The sequence below is a fragment of the Haemaphysalis longicornis genome, unplaced genomic scaffold (assembly GCF_048455015.1).
Source record: "Haemaphysalis longicornis isolate Haplotype H1 unplaced genomic scaffold, Haemaphysalis longicornis Haplotype H1 scaffold_4, whole genome shotgun sequence".
In the NCBI taxonomy this organism is placed as follows: domain Eukaryota; kingdom Metazoa; phylum Arthropoda; class Arachnida; order Ixodida; family Ixodidae; genus Haemaphysalis; species Haemaphysalis longicornis.
Window position 1 is genome coordinate 187,170,242 of NW_027526361.1, and position 16,921 is coordinate 187,187,162.

At 47.8% G+C, this 16,921-nt stretch overlaps 2 protein-coding genes across 2 annotated transcripts in view; one reads left to right on the forward strand and one right to left on the reverse strand.

Annotated features, from left to right (window-relative positions):
* LOC144179579 (zinc finger E-box-binding homeobox protein zag-1-like) overlaps positions 1-16,921 on the forward strand; it is a 558,265-nt gene that overhangs the window by 193,426 nt on the left and 347,918 nt on the right. The gene's annotated exons all lie outside the window — the stretch shown is intronic.
* Positions 3,340-8,209, reverse strand: LOC144179578 (uncharacterized). Its single transcript, XM_077707985.1, has 4 exons — positions 7,847-8,209; positions 6,690-6,966; positions 3,669-3,888; positions 3,340-3,440 (listed from the first exon to the last, which is right to left on the reverse strand). Exons 1-4 carry the CDS (start codon positions 7,936-7,938, stop codon positions 3,355-3,357), a joined length of 675 nt encoding a protein of 224 aa, XP_077564111.1. The 5' UTR covers positions 7,939-8,209; the 3' UTR covers positions 3,340-3,354.

Here is a 16,921-nt window from a genome sequence, read left to right on the forward strand (position 1 = left end):
CTGGTCTTCGTCGACTTGCTCTTGGGCTGGGGATACAGGGCGGTTGACGTGGTTTAATGGTGGTTGCAATGGGTTGGGGCTGCCCGATACGGCCCGCGCTCCCTCGGCGATCGCTGCAGGCCGAGACGATGCGATGGGGCGAAGCGATCTATTTACATTATGTACATAGCGGCCATGACACAGCTCGTGCGCAAGATGCCCACCAGGTTCTAAGTCACCATCGTCACCTTTCTTGAATCAAGGCGCTATAATATAGCAATAATAATATAATATTAATATTATTATAATATCGATACTAATAAAAATTGTACTAGGCCATTTCTTTGCAGAGCTTGTAAAAATTTTCTGAAGTGCAAGCAATTCAACGCGAAACTTTAACTTTCGCGAGTATTTTATCACAGAGAATTGGCTGAAGCATTTTTCTTCGTTACGGGCAAACAAAAAATGTTGCTATCGAGTGATACGAACGCTCCTGACAAGGACTGCCCGTCGTTACACAGCACATTGAAACCCTCTTTCACAATTTAGTGCATGAGCAGTAACAAGCCGCGGCGGATCAGTGGATTAGGCGTTGTGCTGCTGAGCCGAAAGACGCGGGTTGGAATCCCGGCCGCCGCGGCCGCTTTTCTGCTGGAGGCGAGAAGCGAAAACGCCCGTGTGTTCGATATTTCGCCGCACTTTAAAGGTCCCCAGATGGTCAAAATTCATCCCGAGTTGTCCACTACGGCGCGTCTCATAGCCTGTGTCACTGAGCGTCGGCGCTTCAAACCCCATAATCAAATCAAAGCATTATCAGCTTATGCCCCCCCCCCCCCCTTACCTCTTGTCATGCTTCAATCACGCGTACTTAGCCACGCGTGTAGAACCAAGTAGAAAGAGCAGGAGCATGATAAGGGGGGGGGGGGGGGGGGGGAATGTGAAGAAAGAACCAAAACAAATCGTTTGTGAATTAAAAACAAAACAGTTGTTTTGTCCGTATGCATTGCAATATGGCTGGTCGTCGTGGTGTGAGTACACGCCGGAACCGCGTAAGCTTCGCACGCTGATCGTGATTGAACCGCAGTTGTATGTTATCGTTAGTATTAACAGGAAGAATCAGCTACCTTATCCCCCTCCCCTACCCCCTTTCATTTCGAATCCTTCCCTCAGGAGGGATGGCCCTCTCGCTCCTCACCCGTGCATCCTGCGGGCGCTGCAGCATGCAACACAAACAGGATACCGTTTCGAAAATTCTTGGCCCTGAGACAATCAGGCACACTGGCGTGGTATTTCACTCACCGTACTCTAATCGCGCTTGCTTAATTGTGATGTGATGCCCACAGATGGGAGAAAAAAAATGCACTAATAAAGTTTGGCTTCCGTATCATAAAGGAAAGATATAAGCTCTCGGTCGTAGACGCCTTGGTTTCAGTCCTTGCATTTCGAACTTTTCCCTACTGTTCTCTGCTTGGCAATTGTATTTTACTTCTTGAAAAAAAAAAATCAAAGCGCTTCGTTAAAAGAACAATGGTTAAAACGCAAAGCTTCCTTCCATGCAACCTGAGTCAAATCAGAGCCCAAAATCCAAACCGCTTCGACTGTGTTAGTTTTTGTATTGCCTCTTAGTCGTTATATGTGATCGTGGGCGTGCCTTAATTTTGCATGTATTACAGAAAAAAGAAATGGTGCAATCGGACCGACGCCGGCTTCATAACGCGAGGAAGCCAGGTGCGATTTCGACCACGCGAAGCGTTTTTCGTAGCGTGAGCTACACTGGCTGACGTTGAGCAGTTTTGCGTGGCTCCTGGAGAGCCGTGCTGCGCATGCGCGAGGAGCAGTGACGTCTCACGGCGCACAGCTGGCGCGCTGGAGCCGCCGCCGCCGCGACTGGATTGGATTGGATTAAATTCGATTGGATTGGATTAGATTTTGGAATTTGATTGGAAATAGTTTTAGCAGCAGTAAGCATGATAATCAGCTAATCCTAGACAACCAGGAAACCTAAGAATAACCACCTGAACCTTAGCTCACGCTACGTATACCATGACATAGCCGAGCTAAGCCACTGCTATTTTTTTTTCGAAGCGCTTGATGTACCTTTTCCCATCATCATCATCGTTTTGTGAAAGACATTGTGTAGGTTGGCTTTCCTGCAGTGCGTTTTAGGCGACGAATTACACCATCAGTGTGGAATATAAAGCGTCGCGCTGAAAAGAATTTTCAATTAAATTTCTTTCTCCATGTATACGTCCACCTGTGGTTTGCTCTGGCTGCTGCCTGACGGAAACTGGTCACCAACCCGCCGCGCGGTGGCTCAGTGGCTAATGCGTCGTGCTGCTGAGCGCATGGACGCGGGTTCAGGTCCCCGCCGCGGCGGCCGCTTTTCTGATGAAGGCGAAAAGCGAAAACGCCCGAGATGTGTTCGAGATTTCAGCGCACGTTACAGATCCCAATGTGGTCAAAATTAATCGGGGGCCCTCCGCTGCGCAGGCCTCATCGCCTGTGTAGCGGCGGCGCATTGAACCCCATAATCAATGAAAACTCATGGCCACTCTTCGAGGTTTTTCTTTTGCTTTGTGCTTTCCTTCTCATACGCCTGCCTCGGCAACTCTCGTGGTCTGGCTCTCTTACCAGCTCAACCCGCCTCCTCGATCTTACGTGCTCACTGACAACTCGATCCCACTTCTCGCAAACGCGGGTCAGAGTGAAATCTCTGGCCCGCGTTTGCGAGAAGGCTCGGGATGCTTTGAAAAAATTAACAGGGGCTTAACTCGGCTATGCCAGGTGAGCTGAGCTGAGCTGCCCTTACAAAAATGATTGTTGAGTTTCATAAGAAATTTTGTTGAATTCACTCAACAAACATTGTTGAGTATCCAAAGAATTTCTGTTGAGATTGTGTTGAGGATTTGTTGAGTTTTTCAGGAAAAGTGGCCACCGTGGTTTCATTGATTTTCCGTTGAATTTCTTACGTCGAATTCCCATTGAGTTTCTGTTGCCTTTCCGTTGAGTCTCCACTGAATTTCGTATTGATATTTTGTCGAGGTTTTTATGAGTGCCCAATGTGTTTCTGTTGATATTTTGTTGAGATTTTTACGAGTGCCGCATGCGTTTCTGTTGATATTTTGTTGAGATTTTTACGAGTGCCCCATGCGTTTCTGTTGATATGTTGTTGAGTTTTACACGAATGCTCAATGTGTTTCTGCTGCGATTTCTTTCAAAGGTTTTTGCGATCATTGTAGGTTGAACAAGAATCTACATTTTATCGCACCACCAATACACGAGTTTATGGTGTGGCAGTAGTGCATGTCATGTGACTAAAAATTCTGCCTCATGCAGACATGCAAAAAGAAAAACAAGGTGTTCAGCGTGCACTTTTTACTTTATTTCCCGATTCAAAAGCGATGATAGGTTATTTTTTATGTAACCGGCGCTCACACCTGGAAACTTCTGGCCCGTGTAGCCTGCAAGAGTTAGAATGAATTTATGATTTACTATAAAAAATGAAAACGTGTTCAGCAAGTTCTCAGAATTAGTAATAAAAGTGTGCAAAAATAGACACTTTCCCAAAAAGCATAAAAGGGATGCACTGATCTCACTGTGCACATGAAGAAAAACGGGTGATTAGCTACAAGTTGACAAAGATGACAGCTTTGTTCTTGGCACTCTAAATGCAAATCATGTGCACTCACCGACCACAGCCTTCACCCGCACGGGGTCCAACCCTGGCTTTGTAGGAGTGTCGCCCTGGGCTTTGCCTTTCCCTCCAAAGAGAGTTTTCCCCTTGAGCTCCTCCGGAGTGAAGACATGGCGCAAAAGAGCCCTGGCAAATTTGCCAGGGCCACTCGCACACGCATGCACCAGCTGATCCACGTACCCCTTCTCAATTAGCACACCGCCCCCAATGTCAACCTGCGAGCAGAAAATAAAACCGAAACAGTTGAACCAACATGAACTCCAGGATCGAGACAATGAAGAGTTTGAGTACCCATGAACAATTTCTCAGAATATTACGGTAATTCATTTACAGATTTTGGCATTGATCCACTAAAAATTCTTTTCGAATAGATTTAATTTAAATGTATATTTTTAGTTTTTATGGGTGAACATGCATACCTCAACATGCTTTCGGCTTGTTTAAACAAGCGTTTCAAGAATTCATTAAAGTGTTTGCCAAGTGCCCACTGCAGTACACCGTGGGTGTATTGCTTTGTGGTAGAAAGGCCAAAAAAAACCATTTGGGTGCTGTTAGGTCAATCTGGATGAAAGGTTGTGGCTAAAATAGTCAGATGGCTGTAATGCACACAAAGTAGGCAGTACGATGCCTTGCCCTGACTCATGCAACTATCCATAAAAAACTGACCTTTTTTTAGCACCCGATTCAGCAAAATAAAATGAGCAGACTGTTATTGATTTTTTAAATTATTTAAATTGAAAAGAGTAAACCCTAGTTACAACTAGGCCAATTTGCTCCTTCATTTTTTCATTGGCTAGCAGTGCACGAGGGTCATACGCGAAATGTGGTTTGCGGCGTGGTGCTAGCAGGAACTTTTTGTGTGGCTGGTGTTCTTTCTGCAGGATTGTGGGTTTGCGAATGCCTTGTCGTAAGGGATACCCAGCATTGTTTTTGGTTCGAAATTCCGCACTGCGCTGTTCACGCCTCCTACAACCACAGACACGAAGCAGGCTGCACGATGAATGCTAGCACAGCGTGACAATTGGACAGGTGCGGACAGCGGCTCAGATAAGGTAATTTTGCACTGTCTGTGTCATCTCCGCGCGCTGATTGCCTTATTTTTTTTTTCATTGCTTCAAATGACTGTGGCTCGAATAAGGAAAATTTATGCACTTAAAGCTGCAACGATATTTCATGTGGTGGTGGCGTGTGATAAGAGGCACTGTTTTTACTGTGCCCCCCCCCCCGGCATGCTGCGCACTTCTTGAGGAGTACGAGAGTTTGAGAGGTGCTCTAGTGACAGTGTTCTGGTATGTTGAGCGCATGACCATCCTCCGCCTGAGCTTCCAATGCTGAGCGATTATGCACAGGATCTGGGTGGAAACGACTGCGAGGTAAGAGTGCAATAAAATTACATACAGTGGCGGTGACAGAGATTCTACCTGGGGGACAAAGATTTTCAAGTGTTTTCTTTTCAATGTAGATGAAGCATAAATTATAATTGATTGATTCTCGGGTTTAATGCACCAACGCTACACAGACTGTGAGGTGAGCCATAGTAGAGGGCTCCGTATTAATTTTGACAACCTGCGCATCTTTACATGCGCCGAAATCTCAACCACATGGGCATATTTTATAGCAGACATGATAGACAAGAATTTCCATCCTGCACTGGGCGCCACCAATTCTTTCGGACTGCGGGGCGAGCAGACGACGCTGAGTCCCACGCTGTTGCTCCGTGCCATGCGTGAATATCAGACGCACCGAACGGCATCGAAAATCGGTGTCATTTATTTGGCATTTCAGCAGCAACAAGTTTAGCAGTGCCTAAGGAGAACGTTTAATTCTTCCAAGAGGTGTCCCGTTCGCCCATCAATTCTGTTCCTAACCCACTAAGGTGGCGGGCCAGTCCACACCACTTTGTCCTGACAGGCACTGCCTGTGAGGCCACGTTTCGTCCTGCCAGCAGGACGCCTGACCTTTTTATCCTCAATTGATGTTTATTTTCGAAATTCTGGGAAAATTGCCATCATTGCCTTTTACTTGGCGATGTTCAGAAGCTACTTGTCCGGGCAGGCGTGATTACGTCGTTACTGGCTGCACCAACAATCAGCGTAAGCACAAAGTGCTCATGCAAGAACCGTGCGAAGTGCACCATGACAAAACAAGTGTCTGCATGTGCGGAGTCTATTGGCTGCACAAATTTCCTGCATCGCTTGAGTGTCACCGTAAATGGGTCGTTGCGCTAAATCGCAGACTTTGAGCCTGGCAAATTGGCCAGAATGAGCCCGGTGGTACGCTGCTTTTGGAAGCGCTGTTTAATCACCCTCATGCTCAATCCTTATCGCACGTTTCTGTTCTTTGGAGGTATGTTTGGTCCGTTTCATCGACGGGAAGCCATCGAAAATCAATCAGACACTTATGCTGCAGCTTGGGTACGCGAAAAATTCTCAAGTAACCCTTGTGAAAACCGTGCTGATATTCAAATATGATATTATAAATAATTAGCAACTTGAGAGTGGATGAAATGTTCCCTGCGTATGGTGCTTGTTAGGAAAATTTAATGGTGAAGTACCGTCCCTGATTTAAAGACTGGTGCTACCTCGGCTATCCTCCAATCACTGAGAATAGTGCCTGTCATGAGAGACTGCGAAAAAAGTGCCGACAAAATCTACAGACTGCGGTATGTACTTTTCGGTATAGTGTGATTAATAACAGTATGAGCTGAAGTAGATAATATTGTAAGCTTACTTAAAATGGAAAGTAGCTCCACACCAGTCTGTATAGCAAATTCAAAACCATATCGAAAATCCTAAATGTTTGCTTGACTTGATTACATACGGATACTTGCTTCAAAGTCAGTTCAATTTCTATTCTTGCACTTTAGCCATTGGCCCCAGATTCGCTTCAATATCCCTGCTAAGCAATGACACACTCAAAATGCACAACACTGTTTCATGAAACTTTCAAATAACCAGGGGCTAGAGCACTGCTAACAGGTATACGTTATGACAGGTTCCAACATGAAATAACTAACCTGAAAGTACATAATCAGTGGGTGCACTGATGTGGCAGCGGTGCCTGGACCGATGCGTTGAGCAAATGCGCTGGCTTCTGAACGGGTGGTCCAAGCGGCCAGATGATGGATGAAGGATTGACTATTCCTGGCGGCAAAGCGTACCCAGCACCAAGGAAAGGCCAGGCAGTACTTGGGTACAGCAGGTGCAGTGTCAGTTGGCCACGGAGGGCCCTGGCAAAGCCTTTGAAACTGGACTGAAAGCCAGCCAGCCAACCCGGACAGCCAGCAGCAGCACCTGAAAGTGCATAATCTGTGAGTGTGGTGGCACTTGATGAAATACAAGAAAAGCACACACAAACCACGAATGCTTACATTAAGCAGATGATTAATCGTTAATGAGTAACCTCCAAGGCCCTAATAAGAACATTCCCGCAACACCCAAACTGAAATTTAGGTCAGAGTAATGTATTTATTAGGCACGCAGGTTCTGTGAGTGGGGTATGCCTGATATATGCAAAGCTCACTGCTATGCTAATTTGCATGGAACGCTTGCTAGCAGCCCATATGCATCGCTAGCTTTCAATCGGAACTGGTGTGTACTAGTTGAGGCTCCTCCATTTCAATGCCTAGCTTGCCTTTGCAAGTTCGATTCTCCAATATAAATAGAGTTGAGTGGGCAGGCGCCCCTGCGAGACCACGCGCGCGCATTTCACCTTCAATTTCCACGTATGTGAATGTGAGCTTCACGAGTACGGCACGCATACCACGACGCATATCGCGGCCCGAAGACCACGAGACGGGTCGCGACGGCGGCAGCCGGTCTCGCGAGCGTAATAGCTGCGAAGCGCACTGCACGGAATTAACAGTCGCCGCAAAGGCACTGTTTGAGAGACACATAACAAACAAACGCCCCGGTGTTTAAGAGCCTTGCGTGATGTCAAATAATTAGCTGCCGCGTTCTACAGCGCGAGCATCGCAACAAAGGTCTAGCTTCAGCGTAAATTGATGCTGACGGCTGCGGAAACGGTAGACTGGTAAATCCAAGGCGCCAAACAAGTATGCTATATCGCAGAGGCTCTGAGAGCAAATGAGATGCGGGTCTACCGAATAACTGACCCATAAGCACCAGAACTCGTTCCGAACAAGAACAGAAAAACAAAAAAATGCGTACTCACCCCAGCAGAAACGACGTTTCCCGCCTAAAATCCTTCTTCACGCTCGTCTTGCCCTTCAAGGACACCGACACTTTGTTCGGACGCAATGTCATCCACCTTTGACGCGCGATGATCGTTGAGGCGATGATCGTCACCCTATAAAGCTTTTATAACTATGATTTAAGCTTGAAATAGATAAAACTGAACAAATCGCCCCAGCTACCACTCCGCACAAAACCAACTCCATAAACAAACACACAAAAAGGGAGTGATAGTTGCCAGACTGCAATAGCAGCATTTCTGTGTTTGACGAAAATTGTGTTATTGGTAATTAACTTCCTGCTTTTAAAGTATTAAAAGTGTTTATAACTTGAATTTGAGGTTTTTAAACGCAAAAGCGAATATCAGTAAACTAACTGACATATATACTTAAATTGTAAAGGTTTTAAAGTTAGTTTTGGTTTTGTTTTCACGGCGGGTTTCTCTACAGAGGAGGTGCGAGAAAACGAACTACTTTGGGTTTAGGAAGAGGGTGGCAAACGTCGGTGTGATTGAAAGCAAGGAACAGGCGCTTACTATGGTTTTAAAAAAGAAGAGGTAATAAAACCTTCATAGGGGGAAAAAAAAAAAAAAAAAAAAAAAACATCCGACGAGGATTTGAACTACGGACCCTCAAAACAGTAATCGAAGACGTAACCACTCGGCCATACACGCGGGGCTTCAGCCAATGTCTAAAATGATTATATAACTACGTAAGCCGGCAATGAAAATTGTCGTTTGTGTCTAGTCAATCAGGCCTCTCAAGCTTGGACGTTCCCTGTCTTCCCTATAGGCGGCGTAAAAATCGACGCCCCACGTGACCAACCTAAAGCGCTGTTTTCGACCATCAAGCCCACCAGACGGCGCAGGCAAAATGTTACTTTTGGTATAGAATACAAAACATTCATTCCGTGACTCAAAGAGCCCACACTGTTCGCTTACAATGTGTTATTTAAAAATACTATTAACAAGTTCCGCATCAAACATCCGTTGAGCAAAAATGTACGCAACTTTTTACGAACAGCCGACTGGTGCACCACCTCGTTTCTGAATTCGCAACCACAAAGCCGCCAATTCAAATTGAAACCGCTGCAACGGCCGACCGTTTCAATGTGCGCGGAGCACCGGTTTCGTGACTGTTATTGCTGTTATGTGCTTTTGCGTCCATCAGTTGTTGAGAGGACTGGCAAAACACGGGAATTGAGTGCTTGTGGAATGACAAATGTGGGAAATTCCGCATCGGAAGGCAGCTGTCGAGGCCAGAATATTCGATTCTTCCAACAGAAGGTGAGTGTTATGCACTCCGCTAGAAAGACGGTGCAAAGGAAACCGTTGTCGCCGTCAATACTTCATTTGTGCCCTTCGTTCGAAATCTTAGCGCAAGTGAACGAGTTGTTATGGCAAAAAAAAAAATGTCACGAAAGCGACGTACAATTGCAGCGATCGAAATGAAATGATGTCCTGGCCTCTGTAAACTTGCGGATGTCAATAAACGATTTGTTCTCACTTGCTGCTCACTGTGGTCTGTGCCAGTCGAGGCCATCTGGTCACCTGGCGTAACGTCACTTCACTAGCGCGGCGCAAGTAAACACGCGACCAGCGTGCCAGCCAGCAGGAGCAGCCACGGCCGAACTCGACGCCCCTTTCGCGCGCGGGAGGAGGAGAGTCGAGTCCGGCCGTGGAGCAGCGAGCCGGCGGCCGCCGTGCGAGGGCAGCCATGTTATTAAGGAGCTCAAGCGGCCTGTGCAAAAAGCATCCGCCATGTTTACAAAGCCGTGTTTACAGCGCCATCAAGCGGGCGTACTGGGTAGTTCACGACGCCGCCACTACGCTTTTTCTGGCACTACAGGCAAAGCTAGACCTTTGCTTCTCTAAAATCCTCCCTGTTCTGTGAGTCAATGCTGCATTTTTGGAATTCTGGCAGTTCTAACGCTTGTTTCTCACGCACCGATCTTGCAGACGAGGTCACATTGTTAGTACTCCGAGCGATTGAGCCGGAGCTCCCTTATTTGACTCAAGCAAAGCTATCGCAGGTCACCCGCGATCTTTTCTTCGCAAGCCACGGTAGCCACGAAGGAAATGGCATGCGCCGTTGGAATTGTGGCCGTTGTGGCGTTGGTAACGCTTGTTTGTCACGCACCGATCTTGCAGACAAGCAACATCGCGCTAAAACTACAAGCGATGTCACTCCTGGCATGTCAGGCGCATACAGCAGCGAAAACCTCTGAGTTTGTAACAAGTTGGGGATAATGCAAGGCAATATTAAAGAGACCGAAGCATGTGGTGGCGGCGACGTAATAAGTGCAGCAAACAGGTACTGTGGGCGGCAGCGACGAGCGAAAAAGATGTAACATGGGCCGCCCCCGCCGGCCTGCGCAGAAATGGAAACACGCAATCGAAAAAAAATTCCCCCGCATTTCCCCGAGGGGGAGAATGTGAAAGTGCGAATGCACGGTTGTCGGCCCGCTTGCGGCGCTTGCGCTCGGCCCCCGCAGCCCACCGCCTTCTCTTCCATCTCTTCCATCGGGTTTGTAGTATCACGTGTACACCACGCAGTTATCAAGCCGCTATAACGCCGCTGAGTCGCCAACGCACGCCGCTGACGACGTAGTTTGAATGCGTTAAAGATATAAGGCGCGTTACTCACTCTGATATCAGCGTGGCTTCCGTGGCTTAGTCGGTAGCGCGTCGCGCTGCGGCCGCAAAGTCCTCGGATCGAAACCTGGCGCCGGATGCTGTTTCTTTTTTTAAATGTAGAGGAGCACTGCGGACGCCAACGCCGCCGACGCCGCCGCCGCCGCCGCCGCCGGCGGTGGATGGTTTGGGGTCGCTTATAAAGAGCATTCGCTCTTAAAAAACTGTCCGGCCGATTCAGTTTGTTGTTGACGAAGAGCAACCGAGGCTTCAGCAACAAACGATTGTGCTTGCCGTGGTATGAGTCAAAGCATATCTTGACATCGTTGTCGTTATGCTATCGTCCGTCTAGAAGGGAAAAATCAGAACGCAAACGTTTTCGTCTAGCGTCTATACCAGATATAGACGCTGCTGTTTAATGATATCTGGAGACAAATTTTTAGCTAATGGTGAAGCAGCGGATATTTTGTAGTATGGACAAGTGAATTTTATGGGTTAACTGAATGGCTGAAATTGAAATATGCACTCTAGAAACATTGATAAAACAACAGTATAAACAAGAATTTGAATTTTGTTCGATCACACTGAAAGTGCAAGTTATAAGAGTTTGTACTGTACTTTACCTTGTGCTGTATCTTGTACTTTGTATGCTTCCAATGCTGACAAGGCAGAACATATATTGTCTGCGAGATGTTACACAAAGCATCAGACATGACGCGCTGATTTGTGCGATATGTGACATGTTGTAAGAATACCTTGAAGACATGTTGCAGAACGTCTAGGACTCATCGTTGAAATCTTTATATCATGAACATGTTGTTGATCTTCGACATGTTGTTTGACTCTTTACGATATCAGACCTTTATAATCTTGCAGTATATCGACATCTAGTAGAAGTCCTTATCATTAAAGACATGTCGTTATACTTATTCGACAAGTCGTTGAAATCTTTGCGATATTGGACCTTCATGATGTTGAGGACAACGAAATGTCGTTGAATTCATAAGGTGTCGACAACATGCCGTAAAAGTTATGTGATTTTCGTTGAAATCTTTTGAAGACATCTCGAAATCGTTATGATATCATGCATGTCGTATGGATATGTTGCCATATGTACAAGAAAGCGCTGAGAGTTGCATTGTGAAAGCTGGCTACCTGTACAAAATGCAACTTCCTTGAAAAATGCAACTTATTTAATACACTCACACTGCACAAAAATATGCTAAGATGCTGCCTAATTAGGCTCATACATCCAGGACAGTGGGTATTAAAGTTTTAGTGCACGTGGCTGTCCATGTCGAAGAAGCATGCAGATAGTATTTGGCATCAGTTGCTGATGACTTGCCCACAAATAATCACCATGAGTCACTGAAAATACAACAAAAAGTCAACAAGAACTCCACAATAGAAAAATCATTGTGCGGACCACAACGAAAATTCCGTTGTGTTCTCAATGTGTAAACTCAATGAACATTGAGTTTCACAAATAATCACCATGAGTCACTGAAAATACAACAAAAAGTCAACAAGAACTCCACAATAGAAAAATCATTGTGCGGACCACAACGAAAATTCCGTTGTGTTCTCAATGTGTAAACTCAATGAACGTTGAGTTTCACAAATAATCACCATGGGTCACTGAAAATACAACAAAAAGTCAACAAGAACTCCACAATAGAAAAATCATTGTGCGGACCACAACGAAAATTCCGTTGTGTTCTCAATGTGTAAACTCAATGAACATTGAGTTTCTGTTGATTTTCCGTTGAATCAATGAGAACTCAATGAAACGTCAACAGAAATTCAGAACCCATTTTTGTAAGGGTGAGCTGAGCTGAGCGTGAGGTGAGGTTCAACAATCCAATCCAATCCAACCCAGTCCAGTCCAGTCCAGTCCAGTCCAGTCCAGTCCAGTCCAGTCCAGTCCAGCTACTGCTCCTCGCGCATGCGCAGGACGGCTCTCCAGGAGCCACGCGAAACGGCTATCAAGCGGCTCCGGCGCAGCGTTAGACGTGGCTAATGCGCAGCGGAGTCGCACAGCTGGGCACGCGCCGGCGCCAGTGCGTCTGCCGCGGCTATGACGTCACTCCTCTGGAATGCACTGACCGACGAATGTGCAGACCCAATTCTCTACCCGCCCGTAGTCCAATTGGATTGAATTCCAATGCAATGCAATGCAATGCAATGCAATGATCCTCGCGCTTGCGCAGCGCGGCCCTTCAAGGTCCACACGAAACTGCTCAACCTTCCAGTTGTAGCTTATGCTACAAAAGCGAGCTCGGTGCAACACTGTGGACGGTTGGCTCACTTTTCTCCGTGCCTGAAATAATAGACGAATTGTACTTCCACTATGGTACACTAGTCGTATCTCACCAGCACGATGCCGCTCCTCGATCCCTTCCAGTGCCAATATGCCTTATTTTCCGCTGTACGGATAACTCTCGTTATAATCCTTCTCAGCAACGATACAGCCGCTTTACTTGATTGTCAACACTACCTGCCCAAAATTATTTGCGTGTTGCGTGCTCGTATCGCTCATACTCATGTAAAAACGCGCCGGTTGTTCATTTAGAATGAATGAATGAACACTTGTTTATAGGAAAAAGAGCAGCCCTATTTACATGGCCCGAGGCCGAAAATGGATAAGGAGTGAAACAACTAAAAGAAGTCCTCAATGCCTGCTTCTCTGGAGAAGATCAACAGAGTATCAAGCAGGTGCTTTCTACATGTGAGGTGGCGCTCCAAGTGCATTGACCCAAAGTTCATGGTCAGCCGGTCGTGGCGGGCAAAGAAATCCTGTTGTTAGTAGTGAACGCCCACTTAGCATCATGTTACCGCAGATACGCGAAGTATATTCTCAACACCAGCCAACCAAATGCTGCGTGGGTCCAATAAAAAGTATATGTAAGTTAGATTTTCAGGGCAGCCGCGCGCCAACAAGGACCAACGAAGTGCGCACTTCGTGCTACCGACTGCCTGAACTTCCTGTAGAGCTCCATCTTGTCAGCAGCGGTGCCTCTCCTCGCCGCTATCTCGCTTTTCGTTACGACTGAAGCGAGCGCATCCGGACGCAATGTTTATATACCTCGCCAGCAGCTTCTGGAAAAATCGAGCGGCGGCTCGGAGGGGTCGCCCAGGTCGTCTTCGCAGCCCTCCTGCGCAGGGGAAGGCGCGAGGTTGACAGGAACCGAAGCGGAAAAAACGCGCCGATGATGCGGCAGCAAGGAGCTGTTGCGGGCGACCGTGAAGAAACGATCAAGTAACGAAAGACGTCGGGAAATAAACACCTCACAGCGTACGTTCGGGGGGAACAGAGGGGGCTGGAGGGTACGGGACGGAAAGAAGGGAACGCAGAAAGGAGAGCGGAGGAAAGAAACGAAACCGAAGGTGACCTTTCGTGTATTTTTGGGTATATTCTCGGGAGTCCCTCTAGTTTCCTCCTACTTGCGGGAGCGGCGGCAAGCAAGAAGTTCCCCTGTGCATGTTCGTCGCGCTCGTTGCTGTCCCACATGCAGTGCGGCGTTCAGCGCTGCCAGACATTCTCGTATCCCCGGCGCTGAGCTTTGTTTTCTTGAAGGTCGTAAAGCAAAAAAAAGAAGCCGGGAGGTCCAGGACGGGAGAGGTGGCAGGGCCAGGAGAGAAACGTGTCTGTCAAGATGAGTGAAAAAATGCGCTGATGGTCGTGGAACGGCGACGCTCCTGAAAGAAAAGATTAACATAAAATGGACAGAAAAAAAGCACGGAGAAAGGTGGGGAATGGCGGGGGCGGCGGCTGTTTTCCTCTCAAAATAAATAAAGGCCCCATCCTGAGAGGCTGTCGTAAAATACAAGGTGCAGGTGCGAGCTTTAAAGGTCGCTCGAAATTCCTTCTCCTCCTTCCGTTCCCGCCGCCCCTGCCGCAGCTCGCGTACGTGTATTTCGTGTGCCTTTCCGTCTTTACTGAGAGTGAGGAGACACACGGTGTGGGAAGCCTTCTTCCGCACTGCTTTTTGGATTATCTGGACAGTTCGCGACCTCCGGTCTGCGCAACCGGGCCCGAAACACGCACTACATAGGTTTCGCCTCTAATAAAGTCACTCGAGCATTTCCTTCTTCAAATCGCGCTTGCTCATGTATTTGGGTACTTTCGCGTACTGCGTTTTAAAACAGCGAATGTTCGGGTTGCCACAGGCTACCCCTCCTTTTTCTTAAACTCTTGACAGAACAGATGGATCATGTAAGAGGACGAAGCGTGCACTCGTGCCCCGCCTGTTTTTCTGCGCGGACTGTCATGTTCTGTGTTTTCTTAGAGCCTAGGTTTATTTTCGAGGCCGCAAGGCGACACAGTTACGTCGTAGAAGTGGGACAACTGCGTTGCGTTGCAGTACTTGGTTTGGGATGAAAAGAGAATGGCGGGAATTTTCGATTCCCGGTATCCAGGTGCGCGCATCAGTCGCCTTTTTCTCTCCCTCCGTTTGCGTGTTCGTTTGCTATGTCGTTATGAAGACAAAGTGTATATATTTTTTGAACATTGCCCGTTTTTGCCCGTTCAGCGAGAGCAAAGCTTTCGTTCTCTCACTTGCATAGTGCACGCAAGAGTTGGCCATTGAAAGGCCAACATTCTCACATGCGAAATTTTTAGCAGGCACTGTACTGACCCGGCTATCTATGCACCGAAGCACACGGTCTACCCGACCATAGCGGAAAGATTTCATTGATCATGACCACGGTGAAAGTTTGGCTTAGTGTTTCTAAGCCTCGTTTAATTGCAGAGCACGCTAAAAACGAAGGTCGAGTAGGGGCACGCTTTCGCGAACAATGCGGGAACGAGCTAACGTCTCCGAAACTGCGCAACTTTTCACATCGTATACGTCACTAGATGCCAAGCACACACACGTCCTGGGTAATAGTGCGCGCGGTGATTTACCACGTCGGGCGCCGTTGACTCTCGCGCGCACCCGTTGTACGAAGCGGCCGCAGCCTGGAACGCGTATATGACTTTGCCGGTAATAATTCGGCCGCCAACCTTACGAGCGATGAAACACCCGTGGCGTAATAACTCAAACCCTGACGCGAAGGCGCCCCCTTCTTCCTGCGCACGATTCGTCATCGTGCGTCGCATCACTGCGCTGCGGCCCGCGCACGGTGACACGCCGTCGGTGTCCCACGGATCTTCGCCCCGTATACGCGCCATCCAACGCGTTTCACCGTTGAGTTCCGAACGTAAAATATGTGGCCTCGTACTCATTGGGTGGCCCCGGCGTAAACGGGTTCGCCTCGAAACAAGTAGATCGCGCGCACACCAGCGGCCGCCCAAAACTCGCAGTGCCGTGAAATCGGGTATTTATAGGGATTCTTCCAACGTGACCAAAAGGTGTCGCCCAGATAAGAGGGCCAACCGTGCACAGTGGCGTGCGGTACATGCGGTGCAAGCCGTTACGCCGTGCTCGCTATAAAAATTTGCGCTCGCTCGATATAGTTCTTCGGCGGAGAGTATGGACTCTGCGGCCAGGGAAACCGCAAGGTTTCTGCGAGCCGGCGGAATTTCGCCGTCTGCGCGTCCGTGATGCGCCCTTACGCGGCCGACCGCTCCTATCGCGTGGTGCGAGGCTGAGTTAACACCGTGCGAGTAGTGGTGGCCCCTGGTGCGTTCGTTGGCGGTCATTACTGATCCGTGGGTGGTTGATGGACGCTGCAGCCGCTCAGCCGCGTCCTGCCGTCATTTTCTGAGTTTCAGCAGAAGCCGCTGCATTTGGAAACACAGTGCACAGCGTTGGAGAGCTTGGGATTTCAAGAACCCGATGATGAGGATGATGATGATTACTATTGGTTTCCCCTTTGAAGCGGGGTGATGACATGTCATCTTACCAAAAAAGGACTAATATAACTATGTTTACACTCTTGGTTTAATACTAGCGCTGCTTAGGGCAGGCACTAAAGCTTATTACGCCCGAAATACTTTCTTTTCCCTGTTACAGGTGGTAACTGTCCTAGGCAATATTCCCCATCGTGAAGCAGTGGATATATATATACGTAGGGTTGTTCGGGTTTGGCCCGATTTTCACACCCCGAACATGTTTCAGACGAATCGGGTTTCTCCCCCCGAAAGGACATTTTTAACGTAGCGATCTGCCCAATCGCACGCTGACGGTCAGCCGTTATCAACCAGTACTTGCTGGAAGCAGGCCCCACAAACAAACACAGCTGTTGAACTCATGGAGTATTGGCATGGCTCTACCGCTCGCTATTTCAGGCTGGAAAATGTAGCACTGACATTTTTGTGCCTAGCTTATGGAAGCTGCGATGTCGAGAGAACTTTCTCCTGGCGTTCAACGATCGGAGAGGTCTCGAATGGAGACCGACATGTTCCGCATGAAGATGATAGTGTATGTAAACGAGGATGTGCGAAAAATCTATGACCAGGATGAAATGGATGAAATGCTT